At 40.1% G+C, this 20254-nt stretch overlaps 1 protein-coding gene across 3 annotated transcripts in view; it reads left to right on the forward strand.

Moving 5' to 3' along the window:
* Nucleotides 1–13175, forward strand: part of OPHN1 (oligophrenin 1) — a 560040-nt gene extending 546865 nt beyond the window's left edge. For 2 of the 3 annotated variants that reach the window (XM_044235858.1, XM_044235859.1), the window contains exon 24: nt 10196–13175. In XM_044235858.1, the coding sequence (XP_044091793.1) occupies nt 10196–10268 (73 nt within the window). In that variant the 3' untranslated portion in view covers nt 10269–13175. Of the gene's footprint in view, nt 1–8898; nt 8941–10195 lie in introns of all 3 variants that reach the window. The other variant, XM_044235860.1, reaches the window with a different exon arrangement.
* Nucleotides 13176–20254: the final 7079 nt, after the last annotated feature.

A 20254-nucleotide genomic window follows, 5' to 3' on the forward strand; every position in this document is an offset into this window, starting at 1 on the left:
CAGGCAGAGAGAAAGGAAGGGAAGCAGGCTCCCCCCTGAGCAGAGAGCCCAATGCGGGGCTTGATCCCAGAACCCTGAGATAATGACCTGAGCCGAAGGCAGAGGCTTAACACACTGAGCCACCCAGGCGCCCCATCTGCTTGACTTATTTCACTCAGCATAATCTCCTTCAGTCCCATCCATGTTGATACGAAAGTTGGGTATTCATCCTTTTTGATAGAGGCGTAATACTCCAGTGTATATATGAACCATATCTTCTTTTTTTTTCATTTATTTATTTTCAGCATAACAGTATCATTATTTTTTCACCATACCCAGTGCTCCATTGCAATCCGTGCCCTCTATAATACCCACCACCTGGTACCCCAACCTCCCACCCCCCCACCACTTCAAACCCCTCAGATTGTTTTTCAGAGTCCCTAGTCTCTCATGATTCACCTCCCCTTCCAATTTACCCCAGCCCCCTTCTCTCTAACTCCCCATGTTCTCCATGCTTTTTGTTATTCTCCACAAATAAGTGAAACCATATGATAATTGACTCTCTCTGCTTGACTTTTTTCACTCAGCATAATCTCTTCCAGTCCCATCCATGTTGCTACAAAACTTGGGTATTCATCCTTTCTGATGGAGGCATAATACGCCATAGTGTATATGGACCACATCTTCCTTATCCATTCATCCGTTGAAGGGCATCTTGGTTCTTTCCACAGTTTGGTGACTGTGGCCATTGCTGCTATAAACATTGGGGTACAGATGGCCCTTCTTTTCACGACATCTGTATCTTTGGGGTAAATACACAGGAGTGCAATTTCAGGGTCATAGGGAAGCTCTATTTTTAATTTCTTGAGGAATCTCCACACTGTTCTCCAAAGAGGCTGCACCAACTTGCATTCCCACCAACAGTGGAAGAGGGTTCCCCTTTCTCCACATCCTCTCCAACACATGTCGTTTCCTGTTTTGTTAATTTTGGCCATTCTAACTGGTGTAAGGTGATATCTCAATGTGGTTTTAATTTGAATCTCCCTGAGGGCTAGTGATGATGAACATTTTTTCATGTGTCTGATAGCCATTTGTATGTCTTTATTGGAGAAGTGTCTTTCCATATCTTCTGCCCATTTTTTGATATGATTTTCTGTTTTGTGTGTGTTGAGTATGAGGAGTTCATTATAGATCCTGGATATCAACTTTTTGTCTGTACTGTCATTTGCAAATATCTTCTCCCATTCCGTGGGTTGCCTCTTTGTTTTGTTGACTGTTTCCTTTGCTGTGCAGAAGCTTTTGATTTTGATGAAGTCCCAAAAGTTCATCTTCGCTTTTGTTTCCTTTGCCTTTGGGGACATATCTTGAAAGAAGTTGCTGTGGCTGATATCGAAGAGATTACTGCTTATGTTCTCCTCTAGGATTCTGATGGATTCCTGTCTCACATTGAGGTCTTTTATCCATTTTGAGTTTATCTTTGTGTATGGTGTAAGAGAATGGTCGAGTTTCATTCTTCTACATATAGCTGTCCAGTTTTCCCAGCACCATTGATTGAAGAGACTGTCTTTTTTCCACTGTATATTTTTTCCCGTTTTGTCGAAGATTATTTGACCATAGAGTTGAGGGTCCATATCTGGGCTCTCTACTCTGTTCCACTGGTCTATGTGTCTGTTTTTATGCCAGTACCATGCTGTCTTGGTGATCACAGGTTTGTAGCATATCTTCTTTATCCTTTCATCTATTGAAAGGCATCTTGGCTCTTTCCATAATTTGGTGATCATGGTCATTGCTGCTGTGAGCACTGGGATACAGTTGGCCCTTATTTTCACTGCATCTGTATCTTTGGGTTCAATAACCAGTAGTGCAATTGCAGGGTCATAGGGTAGCTCTATTTTTAATTTTTTTAGGAATTTCCACACTGTTTTCCAAAGTTGCTGCACCAACTTGCATTCCCAACAACAGTGTAAGAGGGTTCCCCTTTTTCCACATCCTCTCCAATACTTGCTGGTTACTGTCTTATTAAATTTGGCCATTCTAACTGGTGTAACATGGTATCTCATTGTGGTTTTGATTTGAATCTCCCTGACGGCTAATGATGATGAACATTTTTTCATTTGTCTGTTATCCATTTGTATATCTTTGGAGAAGTGTCTGTTCATGTCTTCTGACCATTTTTTTGATGTGATTATCTGTTTTTTGAGTGTGGAGATTGAGGAGTTCTTTATAGATAGTGGGTATCAGTCCATTGTCTCTAGCATCATTTGTGAATATCCTCTCCCATTCCGTGGGTTGCCTCTTTGTTTTGTTGACTGTTTCCTTTGCTCTTCAGAAGCTTATGATCTTGATGAAGTCCAAAAAGTTCATTTTTGCTTTTGTTTCATTTGCTCTTGGAGACATGTCTTGAAAGAAGGTGTTGTGGCCGATGTCAAAGAGGTTACTGCCTATGTTCTCTTCTAGGATTTTGATTAATTCCTCAGGCCAACTTCTAATACGTAAACTATAGCCAAACTGATGTTGAGAGTGTGGAAAATTGGTAAATTCTATCTGAGCTTTGTCACCTACTGTTCAGGAAATTCTTGGACTAATCCAGAAAATAAGGGGGCTAATGCCAAACCAGGCACTGCAGGCTAGAGTACCACTCTACTTATCTTCTATTTAGGCCTTTGGAACCTAAATTTAATCCTGTTCCTTAACCCCAGATTCCATCTTGGCAGGAGTGTGGACAATAGTGAAGTGGATACACCTGTCCTCCAGTGTGTCATGAGCCATAAAGCCATACAGGTTTCTCCCATTTATATCCACATAGGAAAAAACACCTCTTCTGTCTATGGTCCCACCTTGTAACCACCACTTACACCAGTACATCTACATGCTGGACACTGGTCAAGATCCTCAGATTATCCACATCAGTACCATCTACAGACATTGTTTGCAAGCTCTTCTCTCATCTGTGATGAAAATAATGATCTGTTTCAATTTTGATTGTACCTTTATGCTTCCCATTTTTACCTGACTGTAGCCTGACATTTGAATCATGTCACTTCCTCATTCATCTCTCTTCATCAACCAATAAAAAACTTAGAACTTATGTGAAAATGAGAAGTGGTCCATCAAAAAAGAGAAGGAAGGGGAAGATGGTTCAGCAAGGCAGAACACCTTATGCAAGACAGGTTCAGTAAGTGATTAGTGTTTCACTTTGGCTACAGTGTGGGGGTGAAAAGAGGGAAGCTTACCTGGAGGTGAGGCCAGAAAGACAGACTTGGGCCAGATTGTAAAGACCTTACAGGAAATACCAAGGTAAGGAATTTGGTCCTTAGACTGTAATCCTTAGGGAATCATGGAACTTGTAAGCATGACAATGTATATTCAGAGATGACTGCATTGTAAAAAGCAAAACAAGACAAAACAAAACAAAAACAAAAAACCTCATTATTTTAATAATGGGAAAGAAGGTGGGAAAGCAAGGACTGGAGACAGAGATCAATTATGAGACTAATCATCATCACAACAGTTGATGAGGCACTAATCTATGGCATTGCCAGTGAAATGCCAGTGAAATGTGAGGTAGACACAAGAAGACCTGTGACTTTTCAAACATAGAGTATTGGTTAGTCTCTCCTTCCAATTTCCCCCAACTCACTTCTCCTTTCCAACTCCCAATGTCCTCACATTTTATTCTTCATGCTCCACAAGTAAGTGAAATGATATGATAATTGACTCTCTGGTGGTGGGTATTAAGGAGGGCAGATTTATGCACCACACCCAGTGAACTGAATCTTGGAACAACATTGAATCTTGGAACACTGAAAAAAAATTTAAATTAAATAAAAAAAAAGAAATGTATCCTAAGAAAATTATCATATATGTAAATTATCATGTAAGTGCATGAAGGTTAACTTATAAGGTTATTCATTGCTAGACTGCTTAGAATATATAAAAAAAAGAAGTAATTCAAATGGCCAATGAGAGTTGATTTCAATAAATTATGGTACACACACACACACACAAATGCATTTGATGGGCAGCTGGGTGGCTCAGTCAGTTAAGCATCTGCCTTTGGCTCAGTTCATGAAACCAGGGTCCCAGAATTGAGCCTCACATTGGGCTTCCTGCTCAGGAGGGACTGTGCATCTCCCTCTCCCTCTGCCTGTACCACTTGTGCTCTTGATATCTCTCTTTCTCTCTCTCTCAAATAAATCAATAATATCTGAAAAAAAACATGGAGCATTGGAGAAGGGTTAAGAGGGAAAAAAGTCTAACCTGGAAAATTAAGTAGATGGTAATAATAATTAATCATCAAAAAACAGGTTTTGTGGGAAAGTTGCTCTCCTTAATTTTGGACACAGTGTTTTGAAGACCCTGTGAGATATCCAGACAGAAATGCCCAGTACAGGTTGAGAGAAAAATGGTAGTGGAGTAGGAGGACCTTTGGCTTGCCTCATCCAATGAACACACTAGATAGCTAAAAATCATCCTAAATATCCCAGAAATAGACATGAAGACTGTCATAAAAAGTCCTCAAGTAAAGGGAGAGAAGAGGCCACATTTAAGAAGGTAAGAAGGGGAGAGAGGAGGCTTAGGGGAGAAAGGGATCCCAGGTGCTGTGGAGGGGAGGGCGTTGTAGTCATAGACAAAGGCAAGAGAGAAACCAGCACACAGAGGAATGCACAAAAAGAACATTTCCCTAAAGTCATTGGCTTGAAAAATGAGAGTGTTTGATTTTCCTGAATTCTTTCACCCAGAGGGGCTTAAAACCTGGAGTTTTAAAGGAGAATGGGTTTGGCTGAGCTAGAGGCCTGAAGGCACTGTGTTGCTCCTGGAAAGAAGGCAGGCAAACAACCCAGAAACAGAGAGCATGGAAAAAGTGATCTGAAGAACACCTGTAGAACACAGAGGGGAGACTGTTCACTTATCTCAGAGTACACAGAGGAGAGACAGTGTTCACAGAGATACCTCCAGGAACAGAGGATGGAGCCATTTCACTGCCCACCCTTCAGCATAAGCACAAAGCACCTGCAGGAAGCACATCAAACAAAGCCTAAATACAGGGTAAAGAAGGAAATAATAAAGACTAAAGCAAAAATAAATGAAAGAGAAGCTTAAAAAAATAAAAGAGATCAATGAAAGCACGAACTGTTTATTTGAAAAAAAGTAAATAAAGTTGATAAACCTCTAGCCATACTTAACCAAAAAAGAAAAGAGAAAGGACCCAAATAAATAAAATCACAAATGAGAAAGGAGAAATAACCAAAACCATGGATATGCAAGCAATTAGAATATTGTGAAAAACTATATGCTAGCAAAGTGGACAACCTGGAAGAAACTGATACCTTCCTGAATAGATACATTTATATTCCCAACATATAAATGACCAAAAGTGAAACGGGAAGATACAGAATGTTTCAGCAAACTGAAAACCAGCAAAGAAATTGAATCAACAATCAAAAGTCTCCCAACAAATAAAAGTCCAGGGCCAGATGGCTTCCCAGGGGAATTCTACCAAACATTTAAAGAACAGTTAATACCTATTCCAAAAAATAGAAAAGGAAGAAAAACTTCTAAATTCATTCTCTGAGGCCAGCATTACCCTGATACCAAAACCAGATGAAGACTCCATTAAACAAGAGAACAAGAGGCCAACATCCCTGATGAATATGGTTGCAAAAATTCTCAATAAAATACTAGAAAACCAAATCCAACAGTACATTAAAAGAATCATTCACCAGGATCAACTGGGATGTATTCCTGGGCTGCAAGCGTGGCTCACTATTAACCAATCAATCTACGGGATATGTCACATTAACAAAAGAAAGGAAAAGAACCATATGATCCTTTCAATAGATGCAGGGAAAAAATGTGACAATGTGCAACATCCATTCATGATAAAAACCCTCAACAAAGTAGGGTTAGAGGGACCCTCTAACATACCTCAATGTAATAAAGGCCATTTATGAAAAGCCCATTGCTAATATCATCCCTATGGGGAAAAACTGAGCTTTGCCTCTATGGTCAGGAACAAGACAACGGATGTCTTCTCTCACCACTGTTATTTAACATAGCATTGGAAGGCCCAGCCACAGGAGGCATACAGCAAAAAGAAATAAAAGACACCCAGATCACCAGGAAGAAGTGAAACATTCACTATTTGCAGATGACATGACACTGGATATAGAAAACTCAAAAGGCTCCACCCCAAAGTTGCTAGAACTCATACAGGAATTCAGCACAGTGGCGGGATATAAATTCAATGCACAGAAGTCAGTTGCACTTCTGTACACTAGCAATGAGGCAGAAGAAAGAGAAATCAAGGAATTGATTCCATTTACAGTTGCACCAAAACCTGTAAGATACCCAGGAAGAAACCTAAACAAAGAGGTAAAAGATCTGTACTCTGAAAACTGCAAAACACTGATGAAAGAAATTGAGGATGACACAAAGAAATGGAAAAAGATCCTATGCTCATGGATTGGAAGAAAAAATACCATGAAAAATCTATACTGCCCAAAGCAATCTACATGTTTAATGCAATCCCTATCAAAATAACAACAGCATTTTTCACAGAGCTAGGATAAACAATCCTAAAATTTGTGTGGAACCACAAAAGACCCCAAATAGCCGAAGTAACCTTGAAAAAGAAAAGCCAAGCTGGTAGCACCACAATTCTGGACTTCGAGATATATTACAAATCTGTAGTGATCAAAACAGCATGGTACTGGCACAGAAATAGACACATAGATCAATGGAACAGAATAGAAATCTCAGAAATGAATCATAACTATATGGTCAATTAATCTTCGATAAAGCAGGAAAGAATATTTGATGCGGAAAAGACAGTCTCCTCAACAACTGGTGTTGGGAGAAGTGGAGAGCAACATGCAAAACGGCAAAAGCGGATGACTTTCCTACACCATACACAAAAATATGTTCAAAATGGATGAAAGACCTTAGTGACCTAATACGGCAAAGCATTAAGACTCTAGGGAGAACACAAGCAGTAACCCCTTTGACATTGGCCATAGCAACTTCTTACTAGATATGTCTCCTGAGGCAAGGGAAACAAAAACAAAAATAAATTTGGGGACTTCATCAAGATAAAAGGTTTCTGCACAGTGAAGGAGACAATCAACAAAACTGAAAGGCAACCTACAGAATGGGAGAAGATATTAGCAAATGACATATCTTATTGAGGGTTAGTATCCAATGTGTATAAAGAACTTGTAAAACTCAACACCCCCAAAACAAATAATCCAGTTAAAAAATGGGCAGAAGACATGAATAGTCATTTTTCTAAAGAAGACATCCAGATGGCCAACAGGCACATGAAAAGATGCTCAACATCACTCATCCAGGAAACGGAAATCAAAACTACAATGAGATACCATCTCACGTATGTCAGAATGGCTGAAATCAACAACACAAGAAACAGCAATTGTTGGTGAAGATGTGGAGAAAGGGGAACCCTCTTGCACTGTTGGTGGGGATGCAAACTGGTTTAGACATTTTGGAAAACAGTATGGAGGTTGCTATTAAAAAGGTAAAAGTAGAACTTCACTATCATCCAGGAATTGCAGTGCTAGGTATTTACTGAAACAATACAAAAATACTAAGTCAAAGGGATTCCTGCACCTTGGTGTTTACAGCACCATTATCTACAATAGCCAAAATATGGAAACAGCCCATTTCTGACTGATGAATGGATAAAGAAGAGGTGATATATACATATTATAAACACACACACACACACAGGCATAATACTCAGCTACGAAAAAGAATGAAATCTTCCCATTTGCAACTACTTGGATGGAGGTGAAGAGTATTATGCTAAGGGAAATACATTAGTCAGAGCAAGAAAAATTCTGTATAATTTCACTCAAATGGAATTTATGAAGCAAAACAAATGAGCAAAGAGGAAAAAAAGGGAGAGAGACAGAAACCAAGAAACAGACTCTTAATTATACAGAACAATATGTTTACCAGAGGAAAGGGGGGTGGGGATTGGTTAAATATGTGGTGGGCATAAGAAGGACACTTGTAATGAACACCCGGTATGGCGGAAGTGTCAAATTACTGTGTTGTACACCTGAAGCTATTACTACACTGTATGTCAACTCAATGGAATTAAAATGAAACTTAAATAAAAAGGGAAATTTCCACTGGGTAACTGCAATTTAAAATAGTAGTTGGGGTTGAACCACAGAGATTTAAGGGTAGAATTGTTGATTACAGCCACTGTGCAACTTCATGGGGCACTTACATTCACCATGATGTGAATAGTGGCCCCTTGGTGAGTTCCCAGCATTTAGAGGTGATTTAAACCATGAATGGGAATAAGATCACTCAAGAAGTAAGTATAAACAGACTTGGGAAAGAAGTGAAAAACAAAGCCACAGAAATAGCCCAGGGCCCAGCTCTTTTCTGTGATGTTCTGGCAACAATATGTAGGGCTTCATTCTTTAGGATTGTCTCTTCCCTCCAGCTCTTCCCAGGCAAAGCTAATTTAGTACTGATATAAGCCCCCCAAGAGGCTGGGGAAAGCTGGTTTGCTCTTCAAGGCAAAGTATGATTCATGTTTTGCATGACATTTGCCCTTCCAGCTTGCCCTTCTACCTGTGAGAGATAATCACAGAATATAGTCTTTGAGCCAGTTTCTCTGTCTTCCATAGTCTAACACTTAAAGGATTGTTCTGACATCTGAGGGATTTCTTTGTATCTCGGTTACTGGGCTTTCTAAATCTGCCAGAGAGATAGCCCAACTTATAAGCATAGATCTAGATGTTCTGAAACATTTGGATAGAATCACTTCCTATTTTTCAAATGGACTCTGGCACTGGCCTGGAAGGGTCACCCATCCCTTTGCTTCACCTTTCCAGTTCTGATTTCTAGAGACTTAGTGAAATGTTTTTCCTCCTTTACCCACAGTTCTCAAGGCAGAGTTCCTGGAGATGAGAGTTGAGGCCTCCGGTATGTAGTCTCCACTCCTGATTACAGAACCTTGTAATATGTAAGCCTTTTTTGTGGGATCTGAGCTTTCGAGAACTAAAATGTCTTGTGGGTCCAGAGAGTAGGAACACACTCCATGTCTCAGTTCATTAACCAATAATTATGTGACCATTAAACTTATTGCCTTCCAATTCTGAGGTTCTCTGTGTTTTTAAGTCTCTCCTCTTTTCTTTCTTTCTCTCCCAAACAAATTACAGTAGTTTTACAAGTTGCCTTTGGATAAAATTCATTAGGAATCCTAAACTGTGACATTTGTGGCAAGTGCATTTTGTTCTCTTAACACCAATTTCCTAATCTATAAAATTAAAAGTTTGGAAACCTGTGACTCCGACATCCTTTGGGTTTGTAAGAAAATCAGTAACCTCTCTTTTGGTATAATAGGAAGTACCATGAGTCCACATCATGAAATCAGACCAAATCACTATTTAAGTCTTATCCCCCAAACCTGTATCCTTAGTCCTTTATCATTGTTTGATGAAACTTAATGACTGTAATGAACTTTCACTTCCATTATTTGATTTGATCCATATCAAATGTCAGGATAAGGAGGATAGTATGTATTTTAACTTAGCAAATAAAGGAACTAAGGTTCAGAGGGGATAAATTAACTTGCTAAGGTCACAGGAGCTACAGAGATCATAGAATTTTTTTCTCCACTTAGGAGTTCTAATTGTTTGACTGTCAGATTGCTGGCATGAATGAACCAATATACATATAAATGAGATCTGGGTATCTGGAGAAGAGCTTTCCATTTTTTCCCCAGCTTTCCTTTACTTCCTATCACTTACAGTCCTCAGAGGTACATGGGTCAATAAGATTTTCCTTATTATCCCTCATGGAAGTGAAATCCCAGAAAAGAAATCTGGAGTCAGTATAGGACCATTAAGGCAGTGGCTATGTTGTGGGTGGGTAGTCAAACATGTCAGGCTTCATCTTCTGTAGACTTTTGAGGGATTAGAATTGAGGTCAAATGCACACAGTTTCCAGCCCTGATTATAGCAACAACTTAGGCCTATTTCATGGGATCTGAGGGTTTTTTTTGAGGGGGGTGTGGGGTCTGAGTTTTAAGGGTCTTTTCCTAGCCAACCTCTGTTTCTCAGAAGATTAGCTACCAATTATATAATTAGCTACCTAACAAGACAGGCCTCACTTCTCGGTGGCTATTAAGTACTTGAACAGTCCTAGCCAATTACCTACTCTCTTCTTTCCTTTTCAGGTTTTACAGTCCTTGGCCTCAGAGGACCCTTCACAGGTTCTGGAAGGGTCTTCTTCAAACTCTTCTGTGCTGAATCATTTTGTGCTGAAGAGAGCACCTCCTTCCTGGCCCTGCAACTTCAGGCTCTAGGATGCTATAAAATAAGGGGCACATATCTTAGACACAGATTTATTTCTCTTATGTATTCTGTCTTTGCTTCCTCGGAAGGTCTATGTTGAGCTCCTATATGATTGTGAATGGCTGAAGTCCCTCAAGCCAGACTGCAGAAACCAAGCTATCTACTAACCTGAGTCGAAGAAAGGAGCTTAGTTTTCAACTCTTCTCTGAATTTCCTGTCTCCTCAAAAGACCATCAGACTCTGAAATATTGGGACTAAAGACTGATCTCAGAGGTCTTACCCTGAATTAAAAGCTACTTGAGTTGGGGCCATTGCTTGCCTTGGAAGTAGAAGTGTAGGAATGTTTGTCAAACATTGGTGAATCTTAACATGTCTCTTACTGAAGATAATGACCCTGGCACCAGGTTGGAGCTCTGGCACTGTAGTATATTGTCAAGAACCTGTCTGCTCCTTTTGGGTCAGACAGTATGTGTGATACAAACCACAACTTCTTCATGTGAACTCAGGATGGCGGCCTTTCTGTTTTTGCATACAACCACTTAGGACAAATATGCAAAGAATATTTTGCATGTTGAAGCCTAGGTCTGTTTGGATTATTTTTCTTCCCATTTATTTCCCAACAGCTTAATTTCTAAGAAATCAAGAAAGAAACAAAAGCTGAAAACAGTTCTTTTAAAAAGACAGACTATATTTGTCCTGCAGAAGTCCATTTTTGGATCAAATACTGGGAAAAATAGTTAAGATGGATTGAGGCCAGGCAGCGGGCATGTTGCTTCATATTTGCCTTCTGCAAATAAGCTCTTTCATCTCCTCCAAGAAGCAACCCCTGGCCCAGTGTCGGTGGATTCAGAAACTCCATGAAGTTTCTGAAATGGTATGCAGAATTCCATGACAATGTGCCTTTTCTGGGGAGATGGCCCATAACATTCTACTGAATTTCAGATCAGCCTGTGGTTAAGAACCACAGCACTTGAGATAAAAGACTCTTTACAATCCATAAAGTATTTGATTGGAAGGGCTTTCCAAAATTATTTAGTCCAAGTGTCTAGTTTACTATTGAAGAAACTAGGGCAGAAAAAATTATCAGCCATGCCTAAACAAGTCCTTAGGTCCCTGGGCTCCTGTACAAGTTTCTTCCCATTATACAATACTTGTCTAATGAGGAGCTTATGATTGGTGGCTTTAGTGGTCATCATTTTGAGTGTTTTTGGCTTTTACCCTCTATCTTGAGCCTCCCATATTCATTAGCAAGTGGAAAACTTTCAGACATAAGCTCCTGGTGTTCCATTTGCCATTTCAATCATTGGAAAGCAACTAAAACACAACTGGTGCAGTGACTCAGAAATCTGAGTAGATATTTCTGATTCTTGTTTATGGATGGGAAGCTGCTGGGGAAAGTGTCACTGCATGTGTTCCCATGTTCTCTGGGCCATAATCTGTCTTTAGAGTCTGTGAAATTATAATATGGCCAAGTATGAGAAAAAGAGCTTTTCTACTTGGACCCTTCTAGCAAGACCCTGACTATGAAACTGAGAGAGAAGCATAGAGATGGTGGAGGGAGGAGAAGGAAATAAGAAAGGAGAGGGAGACAGAGGAAGGGGAAGAGAGAGAATATACACATGCCCAAACCAACTCTGAGATGCCTTTGAAGCAGTGTTACTAAAAAATGATAGCCACTTTTAAGACTGAACTCAATATCACCCATTGGTGAATTAATAACATGTAGACCTTTGTGGAAGTAATTGAGTGGAAACTTGATGCTGTTCCCAACAAAGACATGCCCAGGTGGCCATGTAAAACTCTCTCAGCTCTACCTGGTGTCAGAGTCCAAGTTAATAAGAACCAGGAGCAAGAGGGCCAAGTGATCACCATTCTACCTGAGGCTCATCTCCAAAGGAAATTGCTGTGAGACCACTGGCCTCACACAGGAAGTGCTTTTTGAGCCCTGTTGTCAGAGTTGTGGCCCCTCTGCTTACTCTATCCCATTAGATAACTAATTAAAGCAAGTAAGTGTGTAGATTTTGGCCACAGAAGCAGTGGCCAATGGGGTTTCAGTACATTTGAAGACGGTAGAGACATCATTTCGCTCTTGTTTCCTTGTGGAGGGGGAGATACCACAATCGCCGCTACAAATATTAAAATATTTTTGAGAACCAGAGAAAGCCATTGCAGTCCCAGTTGAATAGATGTCCCAGAAATGTAACCATGAAATTACTGTGTGTTTTCTGGGATATAGATCAAGAGCCTGGCTTAGAAAGTTGGGACCACAGGCTGGCTGGAGACCAGGAAGCAGTGACTGGATAGCTCTGCCCCTGCCCTGGGCTATACCCAAAGAATGCCCAGAAATGAACCTCAGTACCTCCCACTTTTGCACTCTAATTTAAAGAGAAAATCTGTGGTGAGGCACACTGTCACGGAAATGAGACTGGCCTGGCCCAGGCTTGGATGAATAGTCATTCAGAAGAGGCTATGGGAATGGGATGATAATTGAAGAATGACAAGTATAGGAAATTATCTGCATATGTTGGCCAGCAGGTTAGAGAAACTGGCAATGGATGAACCATAAACCTTGAACTGGTAATATTTATTAAGCACCTACTAAATTCTATGTGCTTCATATACATAATCTCCTTTGTCTTTACAACAATGATGCAGGTAGATGCTATTCCCTCAGTTTACAGATAAAAGACTTATGGCACAGGAGACTACAGTAACTGGCTCAAGGGCTCACAGAAAATAAATAACAGGACTGTGACTCAAATCCAGGTCTTTCTGACTCTGTACTCCATGCTGTTTTCTCTTTGCCACACAGAGGCTACATTATTGGAACTGGATGACTCTGACTTTTTCTGCCTAATAAAATATTAAAAAGCAAGCATTTGAAGGGGAGTAGGGCAGGTCTAGTTTATAGGGGAATGAAAACTGGGCTGGAGGAGATTTCCAAGTTGGGCTTTCTCCTCACCTTCTGTATACTCATGTGGTAATGTTTTTAAAAGGATCATTCAAATTTACCTTGTGAAATGAAGGATTTGGTTTTTTTAGTTGGTAGTTACTAAGTCTTTGGCTTAGCTGTTTTTCAAAGAAAAATGGTACCTGTATGTGTCTATGTACTTTACTAAGGTTGTAGCATGTGTGTTTTCAGTCCAAGAGTCTGAAGACATCCACACATAGAGTTTGAGAAGGAAAAAAGGTATTGATGCCTCTCTGGTACTTAATGTCTTGGGGTCAAATCTTTACAAGGTTTTCTGTGGTGACCAAAAAAAAAGTTTAAGAGATGATTTAGAATAAAAAATATTATTGAAGTTTTTGCTTAAAAAAGGCAGAGAGGTTTTCCAGCCACTCAGCATCCGACTTCAGTAATAAAACAGCATCATATGGAAATACTCTAGTATTTCTAAAATAATTGGTTTTCAAGGGGAAATATCCTTCCCTTTTCTAGAAGTTCCTTGATTATGTAATAAGTAGAGTAAAGTAGTAGAAGGAGATGTATCTCTGTGACCAAAAAAAAATATATTGCTCTCAAAAGAATGTAGATCAATGATACTAGTTTTAAACATAGTCACACTACACTACACACTACAAGCCCAAAAAGCTTCCGGAGCATTTAAAAATTGCAGAAAGAAGCAAGATAGCTTGAAGAGATGTTTTGGATGAAGAAAGGTCTTCATTTTCACAGGCAAGAGAAGCACTTGATACCAAGGACATTAATAGATGCTAGAAAGACTTCTTATGGGAAACATCAGACAAAAGAAAGAGATCCTGGGGCCCATTCATGTGACTTTCAATAAAATATGCAGACTCTCCGGTACTGATGGCATCCATCTGCAGTTTTTAAAAATTTTATTTAAATTCAAGTTAACATACAGTGTATTATAAGTTTCAGAGGTAGAATTTAGTGATTTATCAGTTGCATATACCCAGCTGTAATTTTTTTATGGAAAAAAAGCTTTGAGCTTATTAGACATGATGATGCAGCCACTATGCCCTGCTCATGTCATCTTTTGCAATCCTAAGGAAACCCAGGCACAGAATCCTTTTATAACTGGGATTCTCAGTCTACAGTCTACTTTGCACCAAGTCCTTGTCATTCCCTCAGGCCTTACAATATTGCTGCATGATGGTTAATAACCCTGTTTTACAGATAAGGAAGGTTGTGGGGGAGATGAGGGAGATGAGAAATGACTCTGCTAATGATCACACAGCTAATGATTGGTAAAAATTCAGGATTGGAAGCTCCAGAAGCTTTACTGTTTCTAATACATCACACTACCCCCCTTAGTAGTAAAGGAATCCTGATGGTAAATAGAGAAGATGCTTAGAAATGAGGCTGGTGAAAACAACATCTACAAGTCTTGCTACTCCAAATGTGGTCCATCATCCCCTTCAGCATCATCATTACCTGGGAGCTTGTTAGAAGCAGATTGTTGAGCACCACCAGAGACATTAGTAATCAGAACCTTTATTTTAATAAGATATCTATATTTCTGTGTACACTAAATTTTGAGAAATGCTGATATAAGGCATTTTTTTGAAACAAAAAAGCAAGTTGAGGAAGGAGACTTTGGGTGAGGCAAAGACCAAAAATGGTGGATAAGGCCAATCTGGTTATGTTGGGAGTGTTTACAAAGATTGTGTCCATATCTGACTGCTTCTTAGAGTGCTTTGTACATGGCCCTGTATTTCAATGACATGCAAATGAAGTTTCTCCACTTCAAAGAACAGTGAAACCAGCCTAGGAAAAAGACTGAAAATCACCTGATTTTCAAATCTCTTGCCACTGGAGCCAGTGGAAAGACCACATGCAGCAGTGGAAGGAACTCCTTTCAGAAGCCTTGGGGGGTTCCAGATTTGCTTCTGTCACTAACTTTCTTTATGCTCAGCAAGTATCTCCCTCTATGTAGGTCTCAAATTGTACATCATTAGTTTTGTATGTAGAGTTCAATGGTTCATCAGTTGTATGTAACACCCAGTGTTCATCACATCATGTGCCCTCCTTAATGCCCATTGCCCACTTACCACATCTTCCCACCACCTCCCCTCTAGCAATCCTCAGTTTGTTTCCAATATTTGTCTCTCATGATTTGTCTCCCTCTCTGATTTCATCTTATTTTATTTTCCCTCCCCTCCCCTGTGATCCTCTGCACTATTCCTTATATTCCACATGTGAGTGTCTTTAAACAGGATAGTCTCAAAGTTCCTTTTAAGTTTTGACATTCTGTTATTCTCCACTGTGGGTTTTGCTACAGACTACATTTAATTAAAACATGGACAAATCTATAGGTTTATGTCTGGCCCTAATTTGGCATCCTCAGTTCACATTAGAAGGGATATTCTGGAAGGAAATCTCAGTCACAACAAAGCAACATTAATGGGAACTCCAAGGAGGTGGGGAGGGCATGACTCTAGTTAACCAGCTTGAAATTCGCTAGGAAAATTTTAAATTTGAAAACTTTGAAATTTGAGAACTAATTGCTTCAAACCACATACTTGGGATTCAAATCTTATATCCTAAGTGGGCTTATTTTGTGTGATTTAATAAAGTACACTGTTCTGACTTGGGCTTTTAGGCGATAGTTTATTTGGGGTAGGAGGAAACATATAAAAAGGAGAGGACTTCTACTTATCTCCCATCTGCCACTCAAATGATTCTGATGTCTACTAACTGAAGACAACTGGTTATAATATAACCTCTTATTATGGGACAACAGACCGAGAGAGGAGAAGGGATATGTCTAAGGCCACATACCAGAGACAATGGCAAGAAACAAGAGATCAAAGTTCAACTCTACTTTCTTTGGGTGCTTACTTTACCCAAATCATATCTGCTTCCAGCATCAGAGCACACACTGGGGAGGAGTAATAGACCTTCCATCTGGGTATTTTGTCCTCATCACATGTTCACAGTCATTATTTCAGTCAAGCCTCACACAACCATATCACTTAGGTGAGCAGAGATGATGACCTTCATTTTATTGATGCTTAGAGAGGTGACACAAAATGACTAAGGACATGCAAGTTAAAAATAAATGGGCCTAGGTTTTCTGATTTCATCTATACTGCACTGCTTCTCTAGGAGAGGAGAAGCAGCTCTCCAAACCCTCAGCACTTCTGGGAAATTCAGCTCTAAGCTTTAAATTGCTTCAATCGGATTGCTTCAAAAGAGATGGACTTTTGGGGGTGCCTGAGTGGCTCAGTGGGTTAAGCCTCTGCCTTCAGCTCAGGTCATTATCTCAGGGTCCTGGGATTGAGCCCCCACATCTGCTCAGCAGGGAGCCTGCTTCCCCTCTCTCTCTTCCTGCCTCTCTGCCTACTTGTGATCTCTGTCAAATAAATAAATAAAATCTTAAAAAAGAGAGAAAGATGGACCTTTTTTCCCCTGTTGGAGAATATCCTAACAGTCTTATAACTTGAAACTACAGAGCCCTATTAGATCCATCATTTTGTACTCATAACAGCCCAAAGTTAGACAAGACAAGGCATTTTGCACTATTTGACAGATGTACAAATTGAGGCTCAGAGCATTGTATTAGTTCTCTGTTGCTGCTGTAACAGATGATTACAAATTAAGCAGCTTATAACAACATTCATTTATTCTCTCACAGTTTCTGTAGGTCTCAAGTTCAGCATAGTGTGGATGGATTCTCTTCTTAGGGTCTCGCTGAACTAAAATCAAGATAGCAGCTGGTGATGTGGTTGTCATTTGGGGCTAAGAATCTTCTTCCAAGCTTGCTGGTTATTGGCAGAGATCAGTTCCATGCTATATGGCTGAGGTCATCATTTTTTTGGACATGTGCTCCTCTCCATATTCAAGCTAACAATGGCAGGTCAAATCCTGCTTCCACTTTTGCATCTCTCTAACTTCTTTTGCCTCTTCTGTTAAGGGCTTACTCTTTTATTGGAGTGATTTCATTGGGCCCACACAGATAATCCAGGGTAGTCTTCCCATTTTAAAGTCAGTAGTAACCTTAATCATATTTCAGCATCTCTTTTGCCATATAATTACAGTTCTAAAGATTAGAACATAAAATATTCTTGGGGGTCATAACTTTTCTTTACATTGAAGCAGCTACCTACAGAAGCCCTACCTTTCACTGTAAAGACACATGATTATCAAGATCTTTATCCTGTGGATGAAAAAAATTAACATTTTCATCCCACTTACATGAGCAGTTGGAAACTCTGATGCTGTTCAACTTCTCCCAACTCAAATTCACTCAGACACAATTGGGCAACACTCCAAAGAAAGTGGTAGCTGGAGTGCAAGGGTGGCTCTCTGGAAGCTGATGGTATTCCTAGATGTCACCTTGATGCTGGTGACCAATTCCTTAACTGGTCTCATTCTATCTAGGACGGGGAAGCAGCTTCCCCAAGGCCCAAGATGAGATATATATTAAGAGTCATATATATTAAGATATATACACCCCATATAACTTGACCAGAGGTGCTAACATTTATATAGCATTTACTATATGCCAAATATGTCTTTATGTGATTTTGATTTTGAATTTGTCCTGATATTTCTAAGAGGTAAGTAATGGTGATAACTCTATTTCATAGATGAGAAAACTGAGGCACAGAATGATTATGTCATTTTCCCAATTTCTCAGAGCCAGGAAAAGTTAAATTCCTCTGTGGCTAACCCTCTGTGGCTTCCATCAGACAGAGAAAAGAGGAAAAGAGACATTGAGGCCAAATTGATTTAGAAGTCCCTTGCACCTTTGATTCTCTAAGCTTGCCCTCAGGGTCCTGGAATTCTGGGAACCCAAGTGAATACTGCTGAACTTTCTGAAAGAGTATGTTAAATTTAGGCTTCTTGGGCTTTACAGAGCCAATGGACCACAAAGCAAAGGTGTCCAGTCTTTTCTCAGAGGCTGGAAGAACAGGAGACTGTCAGTCCTTGTGAATGGGGTCAAGATGGATTGACCTCAGGAATGCTCTGTCCACATGAGAGGTGTGTTGAAGTTGTACTACTTTTTCTGACTCTCTGTGAAGCACATTTCCTGAAGGCCCAAGCCCTCATAATTTCCAAAAAAATGTACCTAAAATTAAGCCTGCAAAAGAGGGCTTTCCTGGTCCTGGAGAACAAAACTATGCAGTAATCTCTATGCTGGCCCTTTCCCAGCCTTTGGCAAGCTTGGGAGTACTTCGGCAGCATATACTGAATATACACAAGAATTGTCAGACCTAGACTTACTCCTCTGGCTTCTGCTTTCTCAGCTACTCCCATCTAGGTCCCATGATGCTACCAACCTATTGTAGCTCCCAGAGCCATTAATATATGAGGTAGGGGGCACCTGGGTGGCTCAGTGGGTTAAAGCCTCTGCCTTCAGCTCAGGTCATGATCTCAGGGTCCTGGGATCGAGCCCTGCATCGGGCTTTCTGCTCAGCGGGGAGCCTGCCTCCCTCTCTCTCTGCCTGCCTCTCTGCCTACTTGTGATCCCTGTCTGTCAAATAAATAAATAAAAATCTTAAAACAAAAGATATGAGGTAGGTTGAGTATGAACTACCTCAGTCAAAACTGTTGCTCACCTTTTCTCCACCCTTACTATCATCCGGCAGGACTTAGAATTCTGTCTCCCTTATGGGGCTAAGATCTAGAAGGACACAATAAAGACTGATTTTCTCTATTGCTCCCTGTGTCTTCTTTGCTAGCCACTGCAGATCAGACCCTGGCCTCTAATTCTATGGAAGGAATTTGAAACACTATTATCTATATTCATGCCTAACTCACCATGGGGAAGTTATTTCACCCTAATAACTGTGGTTGACCCTTAATAAATGCTCAATTAATAGTAACCAGTCGTAGTCATAGAAGTAGTAACCCGAAGTAGTCATAGAAGAAGTAACCCGAAGTAGTCATAGAAGAAGTGGTGGTGGTGATGATGGTAGCACAGCAGCCTCAGTTGCTATCCAGGAATAGAATCTTCCCTACAGTGTAGTGTACCCTGTTTACAATGCAGTGTAACCTGTTTGGTTAGAAACTATTATGTCCTTTGTCCTGGTAACTAGCCATCCTGACCACTACTACTACCCTATATTGTTCCCATAACTGGCTTAGTTCCCCCCAAACTTGTTCTCATACAGGAGTTTCATGCCAAAAACAGTTCCAATTCACAGACCTGTACCCCGGGGGATAAAAATATATTATATGTTTGTTAAAAAAATTAAAAATTAAAAAAACAAAACAAAACAAAACAGTTCCAACTCCTCTGCCCTGTGCAGTTGCCAACAGCCAGGTCTGGAGGAGTCCTATGAATTGAGGTCTGACAGGTGCTTTTTCTTCCTATGACAGTTATGCTCCTAGTGATGTAGCTAGGGTATCTGCACATTTTTGAGCATCCCTTAGGATATTTTGGAGAGCAGCTCTTTTCCATTCTCCCTCACTTTCTTTTACTCTCCCTCTTGCCTTTTTTAATCCTACTGCCATTATAATTGTGCTTATGGTACTTCCTCAAATGCATTCAGTAAAAGGGTAGACAAGTCCTACAGGGGTGATAGAAAGAAGCCCTATCCTACTACTGGCTATTTCATGCTTAATTGTAAATTAATCCTTGGTTGGCTGTCCAGGGTGTATTTATGTCCAGGAAAAGATCACATTATTTTCCCTGTAATAAATAAGACATCACAAAATGTGTTGGGAAACGAGTCTAAAGAGCCAGGACAATCCTGCTGCAACAAAGGCAGAAAAGGGCCCAGCCCTGACCACAAATATATAGGTTATGAGAATCAGATCCAGAGACATTGTACAATCTGTACTTCTAGAATTCAGGTAATTGGGAATTGAAACAGGACCCACAATGAAGTTGGCGGGTCCCCTGACACTAAGGGAAGGAAACAAACATTGTGGAGTATCTATCATGAGCCAAGCATGAAGTGGAAGGAGCCTGAATCCTTTCCAGGAGATCTGGCATTTTAGTTAGAGTGATAACTGGGTGAAAAAA

The sequence above is a fragment of the Neovison vison genome, chromosome X (genome assembly GCF_020171115.1).
Source record: "Neovison vison isolate M4711 chromosome X, ASM_NN_V1, whole genome shotgun sequence".
NCBI lineage: Eukaryota > Metazoa > Chordata > Mammalia > Carnivora > Mustelidae > Neogale > Neogale vison.